The sequence below is a fragment of the Pseudorasbora parva genome, chromosome 1 (genome assembly GCF_024679245.1).
Source record: "Pseudorasbora parva isolate DD20220531a chromosome 1, ASM2467924v1, whole genome shotgun sequence".
In the NCBI taxonomy this organism is placed as follows: domain Eukaryota; kingdom Metazoa; phylum Chordata; class Actinopteri; order Cypriniformes; family Gobionidae; genus Pseudorasbora; species Pseudorasbora parva.
In genome coordinates, this window is record NC_090172.1 from 48,328,369 (window position 1) to 48,353,198 (window position 24,830).

The 24,830-nt window shown below is 37.2% G+C and overlaps 1 protein-coding gene across 4 annotated transcripts in view; it reads right to left on the reverse strand.

Annotated features, from left to right (window-relative positions):
- Positions 1-24,830, reverse strand: part of LOC137075443 (DNA polymerase nu-like) — a 77,718-nt gene that overhangs the window by 23,881 nt on the left and 29,007 nt on the right. For 3 of the 4 annotated variants that reach the window (XM_067443998.1, XM_067443990.1, XM_067443973.1), the window contains 8 exons: positions 24,541-24,686; positions 24,348-24,416; positions 24,187-24,247; positions 21,232-21,296; positions 19,990-20,073; positions 19,737-19,829; positions 19,229-19,339; positions 18,690-18,755 (listed from right to left, as the gene is read on the reverse strand). In XM_067443998.1, the coding sequence (XP_067300099.1) occupies positions 18,690-18,755; positions 19,229-19,339; positions 19,737-19,829; positions 19,990-20,073; positions 21,232-21,296; positions 24,187-24,247; positions 24,348-24,416; positions 24,541-24,686 (695 nt within the window). The remainder of the gene's footprint in view (positions 1-18,689; positions 18,756-19,228; positions 19,340-19,736; positions 19,830-19,989; positions 20,074-21,231; positions 21,297-24,186; positions 24,248-24,347; positions 24,417-24,540; positions 24,687-24,830) is intronic. The other variant, XM_067443982.1, reaches the window with a different exon arrangement.

The window sequence follows — 24,830 nt, forward strand, 5'->3', positions numbered from 1 at the left end:
TCGTTCTCATACAAATTCGGCTTCCTCTTAGTTTAACCGTGCAGTCATATGTGTCTTGAATGTGAAACATTTTTATTACTGAAAGACATTAAAAATGCTTCCTAGGGCCGGCCCGTGGCATAGGCGGAATAGGCAAATGCTAGGGGCGCCACTCGTCCATAGGGGCGCCAAAATGAGTGATTTTTCCGGTTTTATTACTATTTTCCGGTTACTTTTTATTAATATTAATTCGAAATATTATCTCTCTCTCTCTCACACACACACACAAAACTTTAAATAAATCCCTAGACTCTTCCCATACCGCCGCATCAATCTCCCCTGCCCATCGAGTGCTTTAATGTGTCCGATATTGAACGCGCGATCAGTTTAACGTTGGGAATTCGCGTCGCCTCTCGCGCATCTAACAGACAGGATCGCTGTCTCTTTTAATGTGCTTGTTCGCTCGCGCCAGACAGTCAAAGTTGCCTAATTATTTATGACGGATGGCCAGTGTGTCAAAAAGACCGAAGCGGTAAAGTGATGAATGAACAGTTTATCTAAATGCATTATCGAAATATGAATGTTTGCTAATTAATTCCAGTTAGTTTTACCTTAAACTTTATGTAAGCAGCTGTTCTGGGTGATCAGAATCTGTAAAAATGTCAATTGTTTACAAACATATATAATTTTTTTTTAAAAATAGCCTAATGTTTTACTCAGTTGTGCAATTTTAAGGGGATATATGGCATTTTTAAAATGTATTTTCTGAAATTAGTGATAAAATGTATATAGGTTACAGGTACAGATACATCTAAAACAGCTAAAAATGCACACTAAATATAAAACTTTCTTAAAAAGTTTAATTCATCGTGAAAACATGAGCATGCATACAGTTTAGTGGAGGATATATACATACATTTATACACACATTTTTGTATGTGTGTGTGTTTATAATTTTTTTTTAATTATAAACACACAACCAACATAAAAACCTGGATACAAGGGCACCAAGTCAAATCTTGCCTAGTGCAGCAAATTGGTCAGGGCCCTGTCCGCATCAACCATCTTCAAATCTGTGATCAGTTGTCTTTACTATGAATATAAAATTCGGGAAAGGGAACAGTGCTAGATCAGCGTTCTTACCCACAAATGATCGACTCCCCCATGTGTGTGATATGATCCCATCCTAAGATCAGCATGTGCATGTGTGTAGGAACAATATGAGCTGATCTCAGGTTATTGTGTGCAGTAAATCTGTTGTCTGTGTGTGATAGATGCTGGTAGTCTGGGAGAGAGGAAGAGCTTTTAATAGCAGCTGAGGCTCTCTGCTTCTGTTTAAATGTGGCTCTATTGATCGACAGTAATAGAATACAGAAGGTAGATCGAGAGAGCTAGAGAGTTTCTGAGCACGAGAGAAAAAAGGGGGACAGACACTTGCATAAAATAAACCAATGTTTTACACTAATAAGTGTCAGACTGAACTTCATCTATACAAATCTATTTGTTATTTTCAATTATTAGGTTTTATTCCTTATTTATTTAAGACAATTCACTGATTGGATGCATAAACTCCACAGAAAGAGAGAACGAATAAAACAAGACAGATGGAGGAAAGCGCAGAGGAAGGAGAGCAATGGTATTGATCTGAGGATCCAGCTGGACTCAGTGCTTCACTCGACTCTAATCCGGCTTAATCTGGACATGAAAATGCTGTTCACCATTCTTTTCTCACAGAAAGGCACATTAACACTCATACATGCACACTGACACTGAAGACACATTTTTAAAAGTCAAGGCTTGAGACTGAGAGCAATCTTCCATGTATGCTACTTACTGTCTGTAACCTTTCTTCCCACTCTCTCTGTTCAGTGCACTTGCTCCCTTACACACACTCTTTACCCTCATGGCAGGTGATTTTGCTAAGGTAGTGGAATTCAGACTGAAGCGCACACCACTGCTCATCCATAGCTTAGCTGATCAATTATTCAATAGAGAGAGAGAGAGGGAGGGCGGGCAAAAAGAAGTAGAGAACAAGAAAAGGGTAGGGGGTGGGGGTTAAATGAAGAGTAAAAGAGAGTGTGTGTATTGAGGGAGTGGTTGCAGTTGTCACTTCAAACAGCAAAATTCATGAACGCTAAACAGCAATCCATAAAGTCACCAAAATTAAAATGGATAATTCTTATTTTTATGGAATACTGCAGTGTTTATAATCAGAGATTTATCCATGGACATTATTTTCTTAAAATTCCTGTGCCATCACAATCTTTAAATAAAAATGATCTTTTAAATCATAAATATCAGCCGCAACTAAATCATATTGCATATTTTTGCTCAGTTTGGGCCTCATTATTCTCATATCAGTCATGAAAACATTAAATATATCAATCATATCAAATATACCTTTATTTGATGTTTTTTATGTTTTTTAATTTTTGTGTAAATGTTAAATAAACGTTTGCATTAAAACAAATATTTGTATGACTATAATTCCATTTGTCAGGCTGTAAAAAAATATGGACGTATTGTCCGTGACGTCACCCATAGGATTCTGAAGTGCAGTTTTGAGAGACGAGTTGGCCGTTGCCATTTTGGTAACACTTCATCACGGGTCATGCCAGGATAAGAGAAAATGGGCAAAGAGGCGGGACAGGGGCAGAGCTGAGGTGACACGATGACTAACAGACGGCGGATAGATGGCTATCCACCAGTCAATCAAAGCGGCCACGCCCTTAATTATGCGAAACTTTAAAGGGTTAGTTCACCCAAAAATGAAATTGATGTCATTATGACTCATCCTAATGTTGTTTCACAACCGTAAGACCTCCGTTCATCTTTGGAACACATTTTATATTTAGTCAGAGAGCGTATGCAAGTCTATGCACACTATACTGTCTATGTCCAGAAAAGGAATAAAAACATCATCAAAGTAGTCCATATGTGACATTAGTTGAATATTTAGAATCTCTTGAAGCATCGAAAAAACATTTTTGTCCAAAAATAACAAAAACTACGACTTTATTCAGCGTTTGTTTCCAATCCTCAAATAAAGATTCAAACGGTTATGAATCAGTGTATTGATTCATGATTCAGGTCACCAATGTTACGTGATTTCAGCAGTTTGACACGAGATCCAAAGATCACAACCATTTGATCTTTATTTGAGGATTGAAAACAAACCCGGAAGAGAAGACAATGCTGAATAAAGTCGTAGTTTTTGTGATTTTTGGACCAAAATGTACTTTCGATGCTTCAAGAGATTCTAATTAACCAACTAATGTCACATATGTTTTTATTCCCTTTCTAGACATGGACAGTGTGCATACACTTGCATACGCTCCCAGACTAATTATAAAATATCTTAAACTGTGTTCTGAAGATAAACGGAGGTCTTACAGGTGTGGAACGACATTAGGGTGAGTCGTTAATGACATTCATTTCATTTTTGGGTAAACTAACCTTTTAAGGCTTTATATAATGTAAACAAAGGAGTTATAAAAAAATTCACCCCCCTCACACATTTGTCATGAAGGCCAAAATTAGCCATAAAGACAAAAACACATTTTGTACCAGGCTAAAAACATGTTTTTTTTTCAGATATAAAGTTGGGAATGTTAAAGCTACACTGTGTGATATTTTCCCCCATCTAGTGGTGAAAAGGTATATGACCATCCAGTGAATAATAGTTTCTGTTCCTCTCCATTCTGATTTCGTTTTAACTCCTACGGTGGCCGATTTAGTCCAAGATTAACATGGCAATCCTCCTCTTCACATTCGACACGGCGCCATCGATTGTTAAAACGCGAAAGGCGAAGCTTGAATTTACGGGTATGTCCCTCTTTGGCAAATGTACTTTCAAGATGGAGGGGCAACATGGCGACCAGCATTCGAACCCCTCACCCGTATGTATTTTCAATGGCATATTATAAACTTACGAGAATACTTTATTACTTGAAAGAAGTAAATATACATTAATGAGCACATATATTTTTAAAAGAACTAAGTGTTTTTAGCTAAGAATAATTTAAAAAAGTTACACAGTGTAGCTTTAACAAGGGGCTCAATGAGATTCTACTCCCTTCTGGAGCATGTCCCTAGTGGCCAGTCGAGGAATGGCAGTTTAAGTTACTTCTGTATTGGCTTACGGCTGCCGCTTGGTTAAAACTGGCTAAAAGCTGAGAGACAGATGACAAGGCAAAACTCAAGATAGATGAAAGCGTTATCAAATATCCAAACAAACAAAAAAACCTGAAAAAATAAAAATAAATACAAGATACAATAGGTTATTATGCGCATAACTTTGTGAATGACAGTCATTCAAAGTGTTCAAGCAGGGTCTATCTCTGAGAAAGTATGAGCGAAGGGTTGTTTGATCCATCAGTTCTGCCTGCTCAGCTTGATGATCAAGCATCACTGGGGGTGTGATACTAATAGTTCTGACAGCAGGGAGCATTCGGCCCAACCCTCTGAGTCGATACCCTACACGATACGAGCAACCTGCAGAGCGTACTGCAATACGCACAGCCTCAGTGGTGCAACAAACCCACCCACTGCTCTTCTGTGTTTCAATAACCCCCCAGCATAGGACTTCCCCTCATCACACACACACACAGTGCTGGCACTGCAGGAGCGTTGCCAGGGTGACAGAAGGCTGGTCTCCACCCTGCAGGCCTCTCCCCTACTCAACATATGCTGCACCAGTATTAACACACACATACAGTGATAGTCAATAAGACGTGGACTCTCGCTCTCTCACAGTATCAGAGGTGGTAATAGTCTATTGCTCACTGCAAACACATAAACTCACGCTCACTGTCTGTCGCATCTGCCCGTTTAGACAGATCTGACATCCATCTTCAGTTTTTCAATCTGCCAATCCTCACAGTGGCTTTGAATTACAGTGCGGCCATCCAGTCCCAATGTGGGGTTGGGTGACACCGTTGGCATCACCCTGGTTACAAAGACAGATGACAAGGCAAAAAAAAGCAGCTTGGGTCAGCTTCTTCAGTTACTGCTGACACACACACACAATCAATACGCATCACTCACACAGATGCCGCCCTTTAGTTCCCTGCAGCTGTTGAGCCAGGGTCCGTTTAATTCCGAGTAGTTGAGGAAGCAGGAGAGAAAGTGTGTTTGAGTGTAACTATAACAAGGGGAAGCCTGAAATTATGTGTTGAGTGTGCACGAAAAAGTGTAACTGTACCGTGAATGTGTTTGCTTGAAGTAACCATCTCACACCTCTTTCCCTAATGCAACGTTCAGTCAAAACAGTAATTTCCTCCAGGACAGTTGATTGGTTTAAACTAACATTTAACAATAAGTTTTAAAATAATTTATTAATTAGGCTAATTTATAAATGTACTGTACCATTAAAAAATTTGGGCGGCCTTTATTTGATCAAAAATACAGTAAAAACAGTAATATTGTAAAATATTAACAACTGAAATGAACTGTTATTATTTCAATATATTTACTCCAGTTTTCAGTGTCACATGATCCTTTAGAAATCCTTTTAATATGCTGATTTGGTTTCTTATTAGTATCAGAGATGAAAAAGGTTGTGCCACTTAATATTTTTGGATGATACATTTTTTCAGAAATCTTTGATGAATAAACTTTAAGTTTAGTGTAGATGTGCATACTATCAACTGAAAAATGAACTTGTAATGTTAAAAAAAATATGTTTAAATTAACACTACCTGGGTTTTTACTACAGTAAAAGTATTGCTCATTCATAATTAATCTTGCTGTTGGGTTAACCAAAATGAACATTATCGCACAGTGTTTATTATAAAAACATGAGACAAAGGGGGTCAGTCTTACAGCATCACAATCCAAAAACATCATGATAAGCATGCTTAATTTTACAGACAAATTTATCAAAAGTGATTTGAATGAATGAAGAATAAAACATAAGAAATTTATCCCAACGAGACAATTCTGCAACACAAGGCCCCGAAACTGCTCCAAAATGTATAGGCCAGAGCAAAGATGAATGTTAGAGACAATGACACAAGTGAAAGAAAAGATTTGCTACATCTAAGCTACTCTGGTGGGAATTCAGTTGCTGGCACTGTAAGGACATTTACTGAAGAAGAAACAGTTAACATAAAAGATTTCTCAACAAACATTCCCTATCATTACTATAAGCTCAGGGCTACTGCCATCTGCTGGAGGCTTTGCATCACTGCAACTACATCATCTTTACCGCAGTACACACCAACGCCCACACAGAAGATCATTATTACACACAGGGGTGTTGGATGCTCATTAACCGACACAACAGGGGGCTGAAGCTGAAAGAAAAGATACGCAGCGAGAGTGTGCGTGCGCACACGTTTGCTGTTGGAGGGGTGAGGTGGGGCGGCAACAGCGGGCCAGTAACGGCTGGAGAATCTGATATTGATTCAGAGGTTAAAGAGGTTTGAATGATTAATTAATTGAGCAATGTAAGCACATAATTCTCCAACCAGACCTTCACAGAGTATAAAACACTACATAGGCAAGAATACAAATTATTTTAGGTTATGGAATTTTTTTTAAGCAAAACCACTTTATTTGCACATTTCCAAGTGAAATTACCCCCTACTGTACACCCTTCCCAATGTTTCTGCGCAGTTTCCATGGCAACAAAACCTTCAATCACCCAGGCGATGGGCGAGATCCATTGCCATCGGCACCCTGTTGGCATGACAACGAGGAAACATGCTACCTCTGCTGTTTTTGAGGTAGATACAGTATAAGAGATACAGTAGAGGCCTCGAACACACACTCATGCACTGTACCATACACACACACACACAATAAGCTACAGCAAAAATTATGGAAACTAACTCACTAACATGCTAATAGCCTGTGAAAGACCATAGATAGGGATTAAATTATCCTCAAAGTCTTGCACATCTGAGTCATCATTTTGAGGTCTTCAAAGTGATTTGCTGCAGTCTTTGGCAAACTACTGAAATATAACTTCTTCCCTGTGGCCCAGCTTTAGAAAAACTGCAGCAAGACTAATGTGTTGATGCTTTGAGGCACAGATGTTTCTAAAGCCTTGTGAGACAATAGAAACCACAGTAAGATGTCCCTCAGTCTTTAATTAGCACACTGTTGTCGTATGCCCTCTCACATCTGCTACTGTTTGTGTTGTGTGGCAAAAGCTTAATAAACACAGAAACTGAGCTCCATACAGAAAAACAATTAACAGTGGCTGTTGTTGTTTTAGAGCTCATCAAACCAGGCACTGTGAAAATAATAACATAGACGTACATCTCATTGACTCTTAATTGGTTACTTTGGTTTGTAGAGCCTGGTCTGCTTCACGCGGTTTTTGTTTCAGCGCGATGCTCAATGAATGTGCACTTGTCTGTAAGTGAATAAACAGTATAAACGCTTGTTAGGGCAGTCAGTCAGGCTTTGTTGAGGATTCCTTTTGCACGCTCCCCTGGAAAACAAATGTGGAAATGATCAAATGCATTGGTGTTCAATCTAAAAGTACACACACATGCAGAAACCCATCTGTGACGTGTGACCCATTCTTCTGATGTTTCCACTGATGTTTTTCTCTGTAAAGCGACTCTTCAAATTCAGTATAGATAGAGATGGCCGCAGATTTTAAGAGTTTGAAAACCACTATCTACATGGCACCTTCAAAATCAAGTGGGTGGATTTTCCAGCTAAAGTTATTAAAAGCGAAATATGATTATATAACTTGGCAGCTGCTACATGCACAATTGGTATTTGGTCTTAAACCTACACAAAATATTACTTACAGGTCCTTCTCAAAAACGTATCATATTGTGATAAGTTTACTATTTTCCATAATGTAATGATAAAAATTAAACTTTCATATATTTTAGATTCATTGCACACCAACTGAAATATTTCAGGTCTTTTATTGTTTTAATACTGATGATTTTGGCATACAGCTCATGAAAACCCAAAATTCCTATCTCAAAAAAGTAGCATATTTCATCAGACCAATAAAAGAAAAGTGTTTTTAATACAAAAAAAGTCAACCTTCAAATAATGATGTTCAGTTATGCACTCAATACTTGGTCAGGAATCCTTTTGCATAAATGACTGCTTCAATGCGGCGTGGCATGGAGGCAATCAGCCTGTGGCACTGCTGAGGTGTTATGGAGGCCCAGGATGCTTCGATAGCGGCCTTAAGCTCATCCAGAGTGTTGGGTCTTGCGTCTCTCAACTTTCTCTTCACAATATCCCACAGATTCTCTATAGGATTCAGGTCAGGAGAGTTGGCAGGCCAACTGAGCACAGTAATACCATGGTCAGTAAACCATTCACCAGTGGTTTTGGCACTGTGAGCAGGTGCCAGGTCGTGCTGAAAAACGAAATCATCTCCATAAAGTGTTTCAGCAGATGGAAGCATGAAGTGCTCCAACATCTCCTGATATCTAGCTGCATTGACCCTGCCCTTGATAAAACACAATGGACCAACACCAGCAGCTGACATGGCACCCCAGACCATCACTGACTGGGTACTTGACACTGGGCTTCAGACAGTTTGGCATTTCTTTCTCCCCAGTCTTCCCTCCTTCTTGATTTTGGAATGACATGCAAAATTTGCTTTCATCCGAAAAAAAGTACTTTGGACCACTGAGCAACAGTCCAGTGCTGCTGCTCTGTAGCCCAAAAGTGGCTTGACCTGGGGAATGCGGCACCTGTAGCCCATTTCCTGCACACGCCTGTGCACGGTGGCTCTAGATGTTTCTACTCCAGACTCAGTCCACTGCTTCCGCAGGTCCCCCAAGGTCTGGAATCAGTCCTTCTCCACAATTTTCCTCAGGGTCCGGTCACCTCTTCTCGTTTGCAGCGTTTTTTGCCACACTTTTTCCTTACCACAGACGTGCCTTGATACAGCACCCTGGGCACAGCCTATTCGTTCAGAAATTTCTTTCTGTGTCTTACCCTCTCGCTTGAGGGTGTCAATGATGGCCTTCTGGACAGCAGTCAGGTCGGCAGTCTTATTGCGACCATGATTGAGGATTTGAGTAATGAATCAGGCTGGGAGTTTTTAAAAGCCTCAGGAATCTTTTGCAGGTGTTTAGAGTTAATTAGTTGATTCAGATGATTAGGTTAATAGCTCGTTTAGAGAACCTTTTCATGATATGCTAATTTTTTGAGATTTTTGGGTTTTCATGAGCTGTATGCCAAAATCATCAGTATTAAAACAATAAAAGACCTGAAATATTTCAGTTGGTGTGCAATGAATCTAAAATATATTAAAGTTTAATTTTTATCATTACATTATGGAAAATAATGAACTTTATCACAATATGCTAATTTTTTGAGAAGCACCTGTATATGGGGGAAGGAAAAATATGTATAGATGAATAATAGCTTTAATTTAGGCTGGAGATGTTTGAGTACTAAACGAATATGTAATGTTAATTAGATGTTCATTGATTTTAGCTATATAAAGTCCAGAAACCCTTAACAGCACCTAACTGTACTAACACAACCCTGCACCTACTGTCCTGCATAGTATAGTTCCAAACCTAATCAAACACGCCTGAAGCAGCTTATCAGCTCTTCAGGATCACTTGGGGCATTTCTTAATACCAAAGACACAAACTTGTAATTTTTTATGATCAATAATAGACATTATAAAAATATAAGTAAAAGGTTTAAGAATACAATAAGAAATAACACCAAAATTCAGTCAAACAAACAAAGCATATTTATAACAAAATGAAAAAATATTAAAAACAACCCTGTCTCTTTTCATTTACTTAAAAAAAATGTTTTTAACATTAATATGTGGTTCAGGCCACATGTGCACTCTGATTATCTTCACTGTAATAAAATGGAACGTGACACAAAACAACCTTTTTGTCTCTTTTTTGTTAAATGTAATTTTTTATGATCAATAATAGCCATTATAAAAATATAAGTAAAAGGTATAAGAATCTATACAATCAGAAATAACGCCAAATATTCAGTCAAACTAACAAAGTCAGCACTCTAATAGGCTACAACGGTAAAGTTAAATAGTATAAATGTATAAAGTTATGAAACATCACTTTGAATTGAGTCAAAACAATTTGCCTGGGAACAAATTATGCATTCATGATGACCAAAGATTCCACGTTAGATAAATTACATCTCATGAGAGACGTCAGGAGGAGTAGCCGGGGTAAGGCTGTTCTTGGCAGGGTTAATGAGCGCAGATTGCCTGCTGATCAAATGGCTCTCACAGCTCCAAAAAAGTCAAATCAAATTTTCAAATAGGCGCTCTCTTTATAAATAAACCACAAATTAAACCTACAACTTAAAACTACATTACATGACAAAATAGTTTTTTTTTTTTTAATTACGGTACAATATGCATTTTGGGATGCATCCTCGTTAAAAGGGGAGGATCAAGAACAGATCCAGGGATTTGAACTGTTCTCAACTAGATCTAAAATTTGAATTGGAAGAGTACTGACGATTCACAAGTCCAAGAAAAACACAAGTATAGACAATAACGCATATTGAGAAATGGCCTTGAAAATACACAGTGTGCTAAAGCAGGTTGAATAAAAAAGTTCCCAGGATGCCTGTGTCAGTGGTTTCCCAGGAGCAGTGTTGAAGACCTGTTTTATTCTGCATTGTGACACATCAGCGTTTAACAGATTGTGCTTTTTTTTAAATAAAAAAACTAAAAATTTAAGGTGAAAAGTAAAAAAAAAAAAAAACATGCATAGATTAATTGTTTACAATATAATCAACAAGCATTTAGAAAATATGTAGGGTGAAAGGGTGACATTTTATTTTATGTCGACTTTAAACTTTAAACAGAATCTCTATCTCCATCATTTAAAGGCCAAATCACATGGATTTTGCAGATACGACATTTATCAAACTTGATGCCAGGTGTTGATGAAATGTTGACAGAGCATTTCAGAAAGATCTTCCTGATGCATAATGCAGTCAGTGAATGAGATGACAGTATTGTGCTGAGTACATAATATTCTCAAGGCATGCGTGTGAGAGAGTGTGTGTGTGTGTTTAATACAGAAAGCAATCTGTCATGAAGAGGCGAAAAGTCACAAACAGTGCCTCAAATACTATGTTTTTGTTAAACACACAAATGTAATCTTTCCTGCTCTGTGTCAGAGGAAAACCTAATTAATCAGCTCACACACATGCACACACAGTGAGTCACACACCCTTCAGCATTGTTATTACACATCCCTGTGATGCAGTCAATTCAAATGACTAGAGGAAAGCCATGCATCACTCAGATGCAACACCCACCACAACACTGACTCATCCAAAGGAAGCCAGAAACTCTTTACATTTGGAGAGATCATTTGTTTCTCATGTTTATTTAATTTTGTCTAATTGCACTTTGAAAACACCTTGAGAAAGTGTTTAAATTACATAGTAAGCAATGAATAATGCAAAAAGCAAAGCCATTCTGAACATCACATGATTCTCAGGATCATTTTTCCAGAAGGTGTTATTTATTGAATGCAAAAAGACAGCAAGACAACAAAGAAATTAGAATGAAGAGAAAGATGCCTGTCCTCATTCTACTGTTCTTTTGTGTGATTGTGCCATGAGTCTGTGTTTGTCTTTGGATGGCAAAGAAATGGCGGGCTTTCTGTTCAAGAACACTTCTAATCCAGAGGCAGCTAATTTTTTGTTACGACTCAAAAGCCTGCAAAAGCTTTGCCTTATGCAAACCTGTATTAAAGTGGAAAAAGCTGCTGCTAAACTGCTTCATTTGTGCCTATAGGCAGATTTGTGTGTGTTCAAACACAAAGGGGAAGTGAGAAGAAAAAGAAAGCGAGAAAGAAAGTGCGAGTATGTGTTACAGAAAGGTATCAGCACAAGGCAGCCACCCTCTCTGCGTCTGCGGCATTGCAGAGACAACATTCAAGTTTCACCAATAGCAAGGGGAGAATCCTTATTACACAAAACATTGAAAATGCCTAAAATTTCTAGTGGACAAATACAATCCAGAACATACTGGTGGTTTTGATTATTAGACATGGCACAAAAAAGCACAACCTATTGCTTTGACACGATTGTCTATCCCTAATAAAAGTGTTATAATTTAAAATAACTTCTCTATTTTAATTCATTTTAAAATGCTATGTATTCCTGTGAGGGCAAAGCAGCAGTCATTACTCCAGTTTTTTCATTATTATTCTACATTGAAATATTTTTGTGAAAGATCTTTCTTAGGATTTATTGATGAATAGAAAGTTAAAAACTCTAAATGTAAAAACATATAAAGCTTTACTAACATGTATCATTTGAAGCACAAACAAAATACACAGACATGGATTATAGCACAAAAATCAGCTATGAAAAAAAGTGATTTTAATCTTCTTAAATCCAGACTGTCAAAGCTTCTGGCTTAGAATTGCTAATAAAGGATTTTGAAAGAACAGGGAAAAGTATGAAAGGCAGAAAAGTAGGGGTGACTAAAAATGGTCTTTGGGGGGTGATGTAGACTGTGAGCCCTGTACTGACAACAAATCTAATTAAATGCAAAGAAAGTTTGTAATATTAACAAAATCCTGTCCATGAAATGAAAAATAATCATTGTCAGGATAGAACTATCAGGATAGTCACTGTCCTTAAAACTATTTTATATTTACAGATTAATAAATGTATATGTAAAAAGTAATTGAGTGACTGATTTGAAAAGTTGGTAATAAAATGTAACACTACATTTCACATTGATGAATGTGTATTATTTTGGTCATTTATATAGTACAAATGTGAAATTATTTTGACGTTGGTGCCTTCTAGACTGGGAAAAGCAAGAAAATGTATTTTTGGATGAAAGACAACAACTCCCATGTTGTTGAATGCACTTGCTTTACTGCCCTACGAGGCCACTCCCACCAGTTAGTCATTATCAATATCACAGTCATTCAGTGTGATTCAGCACCAAGACTGTATGAAATGGGCTAAGGATGCTTTTAATCTTCCCTAGACTAATCAATGGCTTTCCTCAATTCGACCTAGCAGCTAATGAAGCTAATTTATGTGGTACACTTTACCAAGCCACTCCCACTGGTTACATCACTTACCCACTGCGGCAACACCGCACCGTCATTTAGATTTTTATAGCAATAAAATAATTTAGTTCAGTTAGAGAACAGACACTACAGTTAAAAACTGAACATGCCTGCTCAATACAGCATGAGCCAAATGCGAGTCGCCGCACACACCAGTAGCAGGAGTCAGATTTTATTAATCACTAGAGCAAGGAGCTGACAGACAAGAGAATCGCAGAAGATTTGGTTTCAAAATGTGGTTTCAGATTTGGTTTAGCTTAAATTCTTAGGAATTTATTGAAAACACTAGCTTTACACCCCTCCGTTATGAATGTCCAAGTGGATGTGCACATTTACATTGTAAGTGAGATCGCACCCCCTATGGGCGTGTTGAAAACATGCGGAACTAACTCCTACTACTGGACGTCATCTGCTAGAGAAGGGCTTCAAGAACAAAAAACGTCTTCAAAGGCCACGTCTCCTCCCACGACACACTTGCCCGTTTAGAATTTGCAAGGGAGCACCAAACATGGGACATTGAAAAGTGGAAGAAAGTTTTATTCTCTGACGAGAAAAATTTAACCTGGACGGTCCTGATGGCTTCCAAAGTTACTGGCATGACAAGGAGATCCCACCTGAGATGTTTTCTACGCGGCACAGTGGAGGAGGCTCCATCATGATCTAGGGTGCTTTTTCCTTCAATGGGAAAATGGAGCTTCAGGTTGTGCAGGGGCGTCAAACGGCGACTGGCTATGTGGATCTGTTGCAGCAGGCATCCCTCTTGACCGAGGGCCCCCGTCTGTGCGGTAATGACTGGGTCTTTCAACAGGACAACGCTGCAATTCACAAAGCCCGCCTGACGAAGGACTTCTTCCAGGAGAATAACGTTGCTCTTTTGGACCATCCTGCGTGTTCCCCTGATCTAAATCCCATTGAGAACATTTGGGGATGGATGGCAAGGGAAGTTTACAAAAATGGACGTCAGTTCCAGACCATGGATGCCCTTCGTGAAGCCATCTTCACCACATGGAGCAACGTTCCCACCAGCCTCCTGGAAACAGTCGCATCAAGCATGCCGAAACGAGTTTTTAAAGTGATCAACAAGAACGGTGGGGCTACTGAGTCCTATTTTGACACTTTTAGTACTGTTGTGCGTTTATTTTTGGGCTATGGTCTTAAACTTTTGATCAGTTGATGAACGGCCTGTTTCAGTTTAAATGCAGTTTTCAATAAATTGCCTACTCTCTATTTTTTGTCTCTTGCTGCTGTTTCTTCTTTTGCCATTTTGAAGCAGCACTTACAACCCGGTTATGATCCACTAGTGCGAAATGTGTAAAACTTACAATGAATCCCCTGGTCTTAAGATTTTGTTCAGGAGTGTATTACCAAGTTAATTACAAAACTTAATTCTAATCACGAAAGTACCCCTTTGTAGCGACTCAGGCGAATCAAACACACAATCGCCAGTTACATTCAACAAATATGTTTTGAATGCGTTGTGCTTTGGAACAGACCTTCCCCCAACACAACAGAGAAAGATTCTCCATTACCCTGGAAACCATCTGATAAGAAGTTTTACGACCCAAAAGAATTCGGCCACAGAAAAGGGCAGGAAGAGTGTCTTATACACAAAGAGTTTAAGACACAGAGCTTTTGCCTCAAATTATAGACAAACCATCTATAAATGAACATGCACCCCAGGACATTTTATGTAAACACATAACTGTCTTGTAAAATGTTTATTCTGTATGGTATTTTGCATCTTTTTATCTTTGTCTTAACAAATTACTAGTTCAGATAACCTCATATATGTCATGTCTCCTATCAAATTAATGCTCACTTCACGACTTACACTTCCATGTATATCACTTATTCAGAAAATACAGTGTGCGTTTGTTGCATTAATTATAGTATGAAGACTCAGAGACCCACTGAGTCGAACTTTCAGAACAAAGAGCTTTAAAATCTGCTGAGGAATTTCCCGCCGGGAAATCCCAACACTCTCATTGGTTAAGTCTAACCCTGGAGGGTGGGACTACGGCCAGACCATAAAAGGAGGACCTCGGATGCCCTCTCGCCCTCTTACTCCGCTCTTACTCTCTGGCTCTTACCTCTCCAACTCTCTCCCTGTGGGAGCCAACACCCACGGGGGCTGGCACTTAAGCCATGCCACCAATGCAGGCCCTCCAAGCAGGCCTCATCTCTTCCAAAAATCTTCTCTTCTACAATCCGATCTTCAACAACACGGAGCGCCGCTAGAGAAAAGCTGCTTCCCTCCCGACCTCGGAAAGAACCACCGAACACGCAGAAATACACACACACAAGCGAGAAGCCAAAACGAAACCAAAAAGAATGCAAGTATTCTTCTTCTTATAAATTCAAACTGCTGTAAAGAGGGTGTGTTATTTTCCCGTTGGGACAAGTTAACTCCGTGAAGGTCGTATTTGAGGAACTGAAGGAAAGCTGTTTCTTACCCTCCCCCACTCTCTTTGTCTCTCTCTCTCTCTCTCTCTCTCTCTCTTTTATCTCTCTCTAACTTCAGTCTATTCATTATTCTCTTTTATGTATTCTTTCGTTAATATCTATACTTCTACTCTCTTGATGCATATTTAGTATGTACTTTCTGTGTGAATTGTAGTGTTATTTTTAGTCTGTGTTTATTAAACCTCCAAAAGGCATTTAATGAGTTGAATCTGTTATTCTGCCACATACACAAAGTCAATGAAACTTGTGATCTAATGTTACCTAACTGCTTATGCTACTATGTTAGTAAAGTAAACTGTATGACCATTTGAAATATTGAACTTGTCCTGATCAGTAAAGTTAATGTTTCTTATGCGCTCGTAAAGCAGTAATCCCTTATTGAGAATTGATTTGAAAAGTCTATAACTAATTTGCAGGACAAACTTAGTAGGATAATTTCAAGCAATTTCATAAAGGGTTACTTGTATTTAATTAAACAATTTTCCCTATCGGAAAATTTTAATACGTAATGAATGACTGGCAAATAATATTCATAAATTCATGAATATTGAACATTAAATCCCTTTTGAGTTAATTATTCCCCGAGACATTAAACTCATGAGTCATTGTTGTTACACCTTTAATGCACAGATCATTTGACGTACAGTATTTAAATAGTGGGTATAGACTGTTTCGCTCCATATATGCTTATCAGTTATGTTAATCTGATTCAAATTTAAAACTTTGCTATATGTAGTTACCAGCATTAAAATATATACAGGTCCTTCTAAAAAAATTAGCATATCATGAAAAGGTTCTCTAAACAAGCTATTAACCTAATCATCTGAATCAACTAATTAACTCTAAACACCTGCAAAAGATTCCTGAGGCTTTTAAAAACTCCCAGCCTGGTTTATTACTCAAAACCACAATCATGGGTCAGACTGCCGACCCGACCCTGTCCAGAAGGCCATCATTGACACCCTCAAGAGAGAGGGTAAGACACAGAAAGAAATTTCTGAACAAATAGGCTGTTCCCAGAGTGCTGTATAAAAGCACCTCAGTGGGAAGGAAAAAGTGTGGCAAAAAACGCTACACAACGAGAAGAGGTGACTGGAGTAGAAACATCTAGAGCCACCGTGCACAGGCGTGTGCAGGAAATGGGCTACAGGTGCCGCATTCCCCAGGTCAAGCCACTTTTGGGCTACAGAGAAGCAGCCCTGGACTGTTGCTCTGTGGTCCAAAGTACTTTTTTTCGGATGAAAGCTAATTTTGCATGTCATTCCAAAATCAAGAAGGAGGGAAGACTGGGGAGAAGGAAATGCCAAAATGCCTGAAGTCCAGTGTCAAGTACCCACAGTCAGTGATGGTCTGGGGTGCCATCATGTCAGCTGCTGGTGTTGGTCCAGTGTGTTTTATCAAGGGCAGGGTCAATGCAGCTAGCTATCAGGAGATTTTGGAGCACTTCATGCTTCCATCTGCTGAAAAGCTTTATGGAGATGAAGATTTTGTTTTTCAGCACGACCTGGCACCTGCTCACAGTGCCAAAACCACTGGTAAATGGTTTACTGACCATGGTATTACTGTGCTCAATTCGCCTGCAAACTTTTCTTTTATTGGTCGGATGAAATATGGAAAATTTTTGAGACAGGAATTGGGGGTTTTCATGAGCTGTATGCCAAAATCATCAGTATTAAAACAATAAAAGACCTGAAATATTTCAGTTGAACTTTTATCACATATGCTAAGTTTCTGAGAAGGACCTGTGTGTGTGTGTGTGTGTGTATATATATATATATATATATATATATATATATATATATATATATATATATATATATATATATATATAGTATACAAAAACGAGAAAATATTGCTGCCATTATAATCACTGAAGCTGTTACATCACAACAGGTGCACACAGCTGCAATCTTGCAAAAACTCCTGTTATAATAAATTTAGCCGTCTATGGCTCAGCAATGACTCTCTCAACAACAATGTGATTATACTTTGTTGGTTATAATGAAAGGATTCAAACAGCAAATAGCAGTGTTGAATGGAGTTTAAACATCTGATTGGCCATTGCGTTCACACACCCAACAGATATGTCAGTGTGGCTACAAATCTCAAAGCTGCAAAAATATATTCTAAATAGATATTCTTTACAGAGGACTTTCATAAACACTCACAGGTGTGTTTTATAGCAGCTGACTGTCAGCGGGTACTGGTACTGCAGAATGGCAGGTATTGTCACATAAATGCTCAGATAAATCTTAGGAGGAATAAAGATTAAATTTTGTAGTAGTCAAAATATTTTCAATGCAGGAAAAAACCTTGATGAATGCTGATTTATGACATTATGTAACACCAAACTGCACTGGAACAGGAAAACAGAATGCTTAAAATTGAGCTGACCAGGAAATTGCAAGGTAAATTTCAGCTTTAATAGCACAGTCATTCAGTGTGATTCAACATCAAGACTTGGGACTAAGGATGCTTTTAATCTTCCCTAGACTGCAATTAATGGCTTTCCTCAATTCGTCCTAGCAGCTAATATCCATTTATATGGTAGCTTAAGCTCATCAATTAAAATATATTTTTAAATGCAGTAAAATACTCAGATAAATAAACCTCCAGAGGTGGCTTGACTGAATTCAGTGCGAAGGAGATTTATAAACATATGTAACAGCCTATGGTGTGAGGGATTTCTTGAAGTCAAAAATAATGACAAGCTCAATATTTCTAAAGAAAGAATGACTTGAGTGATGGATTGAAACTGCAGGAAGCAGATATTGTTAGAGGACAATGTATTCTCAGCGTGTGCAGTGTTGCAACAGTGTAAATTCTACATCAAGTGTGCGCAGGAACCTGAGACAGATCTAGAAATAATCAACCAATCTGTCACGAGAGAAAGAGAGACAGACAGACAGAGAGAGAGAGAGAGAGAGAGAGAGAGAGAGAGAGAGAGAGAGAGAGAGAGAGAGAGAGAGAGAGAGAGAGAGAGAGAGAGAGAGAGAGAGAGAGAGAGAGAGAGAGAGAGAGAGAGAGAGAGAGAGAGAGAGAGAGAGAGATACAATGTAATAGGGGAGTAAAGGGTTGTTATAGATCTTGTTTTAAAGAGAAATTTGGAAAGAAAGATCTTGAAGGAGAGAAATTAATAGGGAGGACGAATTAATAGAAACCAGGCAAATGATAGAGATGAAAGATAAAAGGAGAAGCACTCACAGGATGTTTAGCAGACAATCTGCCACTCACTGTAGTGGTCTGATTCCATGTGGAAGAAATGAACGTCTGAGATTCAAAGAAAAAATAAAAATAAAAGAGAATTTTCTAAACAATGACAAGCTGACATGTCAAGTAATTTATTTACAAAATAACATTAAAAATAGAGGTTAAAAAATATTACAGATAAATGGAAGACATTGGACAACAAGATAAACTATTAAAAAAATGTAATATTAAAATATATACTGTAGGACATAATAAAATCAACAGCACAATAAAAAGGCATGTTTTATAAGAATCCTTATTACACAAAACATTGAAAATACCTCAAATTTCTAGTGGACAAATACAATCAAGAACATGCTGGTTTTGATTATTAGACATGGCCCAACAAAAAAGAACAACCTATTGCTTTGACACGATTGTCTATTCCTGATAAAAGTGTTATAATATTTTAATTCATTTTAACGGCACAATAAAAAGGCATGTTTTATCAACAAATTTGACATGGTTTCTAGTATACCTGTGAAATGTCTCACCTTGTTCGTGCAAGACAAAATGCCATCCACAAACGCAGTCTTGATCTTGTGAATTTGTCTATATTCCAGTATGATTTTGGGCAGTGGATGCAGCTTCTGTAGTTGTAAAAGCTATAAGAGTATGCAGAAAAAAAACATTGAAAAGGGTCAATTATGCTGAATTATACAAAATAGATAGACTCCTCTTTTAATTTTAGTGAGAATTAGACATCATGTGCCAAAAGAAGTGCTAGAGAAAATGAAAAATAAAATAAAACATTAGAAGGATTAAAAACATCTTCTGTAGCCTATGAGCCATTTGACTTATGCTCCATATCTATAATTTAAATGTTGTGTAACAGGTAATCTGAGAACTTGGTATGTTAATATAATAACACTGTTAATCATTAAAAACTGCAAACTAGACATTAAGATTCATGCAGACAATAATTCAATTACAAACAATAACATCCATGAGATCATCACTCATGTTTATCTGCATATATAAGGACATTAAATGTGTTCTCACAGCTGTTTCTGATGTTGACTGCTGTTGTTTGATTGTTTTGGGAAGCTTCTTATTCTCACAAAGTTCATGTAAACGCAGCTTCTCAAAAAGGATCTGAAAAGAGGAGGGGTTAGCAATACACATTTATACTATACATTCATATAGACAAAACAAGATGAACTGATGTACCTAGTGAATTACATAACAGACAGCATTTTGGGAATGAAAAAAAAAAATGCTGTCAAGTTTTGCAAAGCCATTCAAAAACACTGACCAGTCTGAGCTGAGCACTGCTGGACAGCAAGAACTTTTGACCTGCAGCCTGATGAGCCTCCTGCTCTAACTGCTTCAACTTAGACTAAGAGAAAGCACAAAAGAAACACTAATTAGAAAAGAGAAGCTGTACATTATTATACTTTTAAATACAAAAGAGGGAGTAAAATAATCTAGTGCCATTTTATTCATCCCTTCCTTTCTTCTGAGATAACTGAGGAAATGTGAGATAAATGTAAAATAATGATAAAAGAGGAGGAAGTGTGAAAAGTGAAACTTTATTAAATTATTATAGACAAAACACTAAAGAAAACAATATACAGTATAAGCCAAAAGTTTGGACACATTACTATTTGTAATGTTTTTGAAAGAAGATTCTTCTGCTCATCAAGCCTGCATTTATTTGATCAAAAATACAGATTTTTTTTTTAAATATTGTGATATATTACTATTTAAAATATTTGGTTTTCAATGTATTATACTTTAAATTATCATTTATTTCTGTGATGCAAAGCTGAATTTTCAGGATCGTTACTCCAGCCTTCACATTATCCTTCAGAAATCATTCTAATATTCTGATTTATTATGATTGTTGGAAACAGTTCTGCTGCCAAAATATTTGATTAATAAAAGTTTAAAAAAAAACTGCATTTATTCAAAATAAAAACATATTTTCAAATAATATAAATCTCCTTTACTATCAATTTTTATCAATTTAACACATCCTTTCTGAATAAAATTATTGATTTATTAAAAATAAAATAAAAAAATAACCGACCCCAAATTATTGACCAGTAGTGTATATTGTTGTTACAAAAAAATTCTATTTTTAAAACATAATATAATAATAATAAATAAATAAATAATATATCACAATATTACAATATTTTCTGTATTTTGGATCAAATAAATGCAGGCTTGATGAGCAGAAGAAACTTCTTTCAAAAACATTACAAATAGTAATGTCCAATGTATACTTGGATACCCTCTCGGACTAAATATAAAATATCTTAAACTGTGTTCCGAAGAGGTCTTTCGGGTGTGGAACGACATTAGGGTGAGTCATTAATGACATCAATTTAATTTTTGGGTGAACTAACCCTTTAAGTAATGAGTTTAAGAGATGTTATTTTCTTATTGATCAGTGACAGATCTACTCACATAAGACTCTCAATTTCCCCTCAGGACAGATAGGCCTGAGAAAATTCACTGTTAACAGTATCATATGCACACAAACTCTTACCCCCAACATTTCTGAAGTCTTTTTTAAGGCCTCCTTGTCCACATGCATTTTATAGCTCTCCATTGCTGAGAGAGAGCCAGAAAAATGTTAAAGCAGCACCTCAAAAGTATTAGCTTCATTGTAAAGGCAAAAGAACCACTGTGGTAATCAATATTTTCTATTATATATACACACATATATATATATATATATACACATATATATATATATATATATATACACATATATATATATATATATATATATATATATATATATATATATATATATATATATATATATATATATATATATATATATATATATATATATATATATATATATATTGTCATGGTCAAAATTGTTGGTACCCCTGGTAAATTTGGTCAAATATGGCTGTAAAAAAATAATGCACAAAAATCCAACCTTTCATTTAAGTAAAATAATTGAAAATGGCGGGTAAATAAATGCTTTTCTCTAAAACACATTGGCCACAATTGTTGGTACCCCTAGAATTTTAAATGAGTAAAATATCTCCGAAGTATATTTACATTTTTTAGCACACCAAGGTGACATGGAACATGAAATTGTCCAGCTAGGATGTCTTGTTTCACAGGAGTATAAATATAAGGAGGCATAAAAGCCAAAGTCCCTTAATCATTTATCACAATGAGTGAAACCAAATAATATAGTTCTGATGTGCAGCAAAAGATTGTTGAGCTTCACAAAATAGAAAGAGGCTGTAGGAAAATAGCTAAAGCATTGAAAATCCCCATTTCCACCATCAGGGCAATAATTAAGAAGCTCCGTTTAACTAAAGATGTTACAAATCTGCCTGAAAGAAGCATGTGTGTATATTGTCCTAATGCACGGCAAGGAGGAATGTTTGAGTGCACAAAGACTCTCCAAGGATCAAAGATGGAGAATCGCAGAGATTAGTTGAGTCTTGGGGTAAGAAAACCTAAAAATTGAAATGAAATTTTTCAAACATCCCCTACATCACCACATGTTGTTTGGGAGGGATTCAAGAAAAATCCTCCTCGCTCATCCAGAAACAATCTCCAGCACATTCAGTAGTCAGACACGACTGGAAAGTCAAAAGGGACTGGGTTCTGTGGTCAGGATGAAACAATAAAATAGCTTTTTGGCAGCAAATCTACCAGATGGGTTTGGTGCAAATAGGGGTAAAAAGTACCCCATGCCCACGGCTAAAAATACCACTGGATATTTAATGTTGTGGGCCTATTTTTTTGCTGGAGGTCCTGGACATCTTGTTCAGATACATTGTATCATGGATTTTAGCAAATACCAAAAGATAAAAAATCAAAAAATGATGGATTTTGCTAGAAATCTTATAATGGGCCGTGGTTGGATCTCCCATCAGGACAACGATCCAAAACAAACATCAAAATAAACAAACAAATGTGTCCCTGAGCACAAAATGAAGCTTCTGCCATGGCCATTCCAGTTTCCTGACCTGAACCCTATAGAAGATGAGTGGCTGAACTGAAGAGAAGAAGCACTAGCATGGAGCTGGGAATCTGAAGGATCTGGAGAGATTCTGTATGGAGGAATAGTCTCTGATCTCTATTCAGGTGTTCTCCAAACTCATCAGGCATTATAGAAGAAGACTCAGAGCTGTTATCTTGGGAAAAGGAGGTTACAAAAAGTATTTAAAGGTCCTGTTCTTCACGATTCCATCTTTCAAACTTTAGTTAGTGTTTCATGTTGCTGTTAGAGCATAAATAATACCTGTAAAATTATAAAGCTCCTCAAAGTTCAATGCCAAGCAAAATATTTTATTTAACAGAAGTTCCCTTTCAAAGCCTACAGCGAACGGCCGGTTTGGACTACAGCAGGAAGTGCGGGGATGTAATGACATCACTAGAACCGTTTGGTGACTAACCCTCCGCCCACAAGAACATGCAAAAAAGGGGGCGTGGTCTTGTTGCTTTCCCACGTGGAGAAGAGCGCGCATTCAGCGCCTACAGCTCCCCTTTATGGTAAGAGGCGGGACCTTTCCGGGCAAAGTGCGCTAAGTTGCTGTCCAATCACAGCACGGGAAGCGCTGGCCTAATCAGAACTCATTACGTATTTCTGAAGGAGAGACTTCATAGAACAAGGAAATTATCAGGCAGTTTTTAGGACAGAGGAAACAGCGCTGTACAGATAAGTAAATTGTGTGGAAAATACTGCGTTTTTTTACATGCGAAACATGAACTCATGTAATATTGCACACTGTAAATATAATCAAAGCTTCGAAAACACAAGAAGAATGGGACCTTTAATAAAAGGGTATCAACAATTGTGGCCAACATGTTTTGGAGGAAAGCATTCATTTCTTATATATTAGTATATTATATTAGCATAAAAAAAATAAAAAAATAAAAATTAAAAAAATGATGTGTATATATATAGCTGAATTAAGTCAATATATATACACTTGCCATTTTGTAATGTTTACTACAGTTGGTAGAGTGGATCAAGTTGAGCAGGAATGATTGAGCAGAGGCGGGACTAATTTGCATATTCATGGTTCCGCATATACTAAATGAAGCAAGGGTGTGGAGTTTCATTCAAGCAATTTTAAGGCATGAAGAAATTACATTGGATATAGTATTTTATTTTTTTACTATGGTAGTCAATGGGGCTCAAAATCTGCTTATATACAAACATTCAATATGGGGGGATGTGTGTACATCAATGAGAATTTAGTTAACTTAATTTTAGCAAATGTCTGCTATATATTAGAGTGAAAAATTGAAGGGGGTCTGAATACTTTCCGTATGTTCACAGGGGAATTTTTTTTAAACATTTAATTTTGATTATTAAATTAGTTGAAGTATAACATGATTCAATGCATGGGGACTTTAAAGCAGCGATATACAGTGATATTTCATAAAAATGAAAATGGCATGGAAATGATTAGATTCTGATAATTATCACTTTTTATCTCTAGAATCTGTTTGCTCAGACCTGCCAGAACTGGAATCATCTTTTGTTCAATACCAGAATAGAGCTGCCACAGCCCCTGAGTCTATTGTGAAACAGACAGACGGAGCAGAAAATTGAGTAAGAGAGAAAACTGAAAAACAGTGTACATTATGTTTTATTTAAAAATAGTAAGGTTAAAATACCTGAAGCTTGTTATGTAGTTCCACCATTAGCTTGTGTAGAAGAGACAAATTTGAGATTGCTTGAGTCACCTGATAAAGCATTAAGTAAAAGGACAATGTTTCTGCAAAAGTGTTGTTTTCAAGGAAAAAATTCATATACACCTGCTGGGGCCTTTTTCGACCAGCATTTATTGAATCAGGTGTGTATCCTGACCTTAGCTTGCCCAAGCACAGGTTGCAGTGTGGGTATAACTCGATGCGTGTAGTGTTTGGAAAGCAGGGTCTGAAAGCAGGAAGCAGAGTTGCTAGGATCTAACAGCCATGCAGCAATCTGAGGATCCATAACTTGACACTCCAACACTGCACAGAATCAGAAGTCAAAAATCACTTGAAATATTACAATGTTCCCTAATTATTTTAAAAACATTAGATGTACACCATAAAAGTCTATATTTAAAGGTTGGTGAAAAGCTATTTCATGCATACTGAGCTTTTCACACTGTT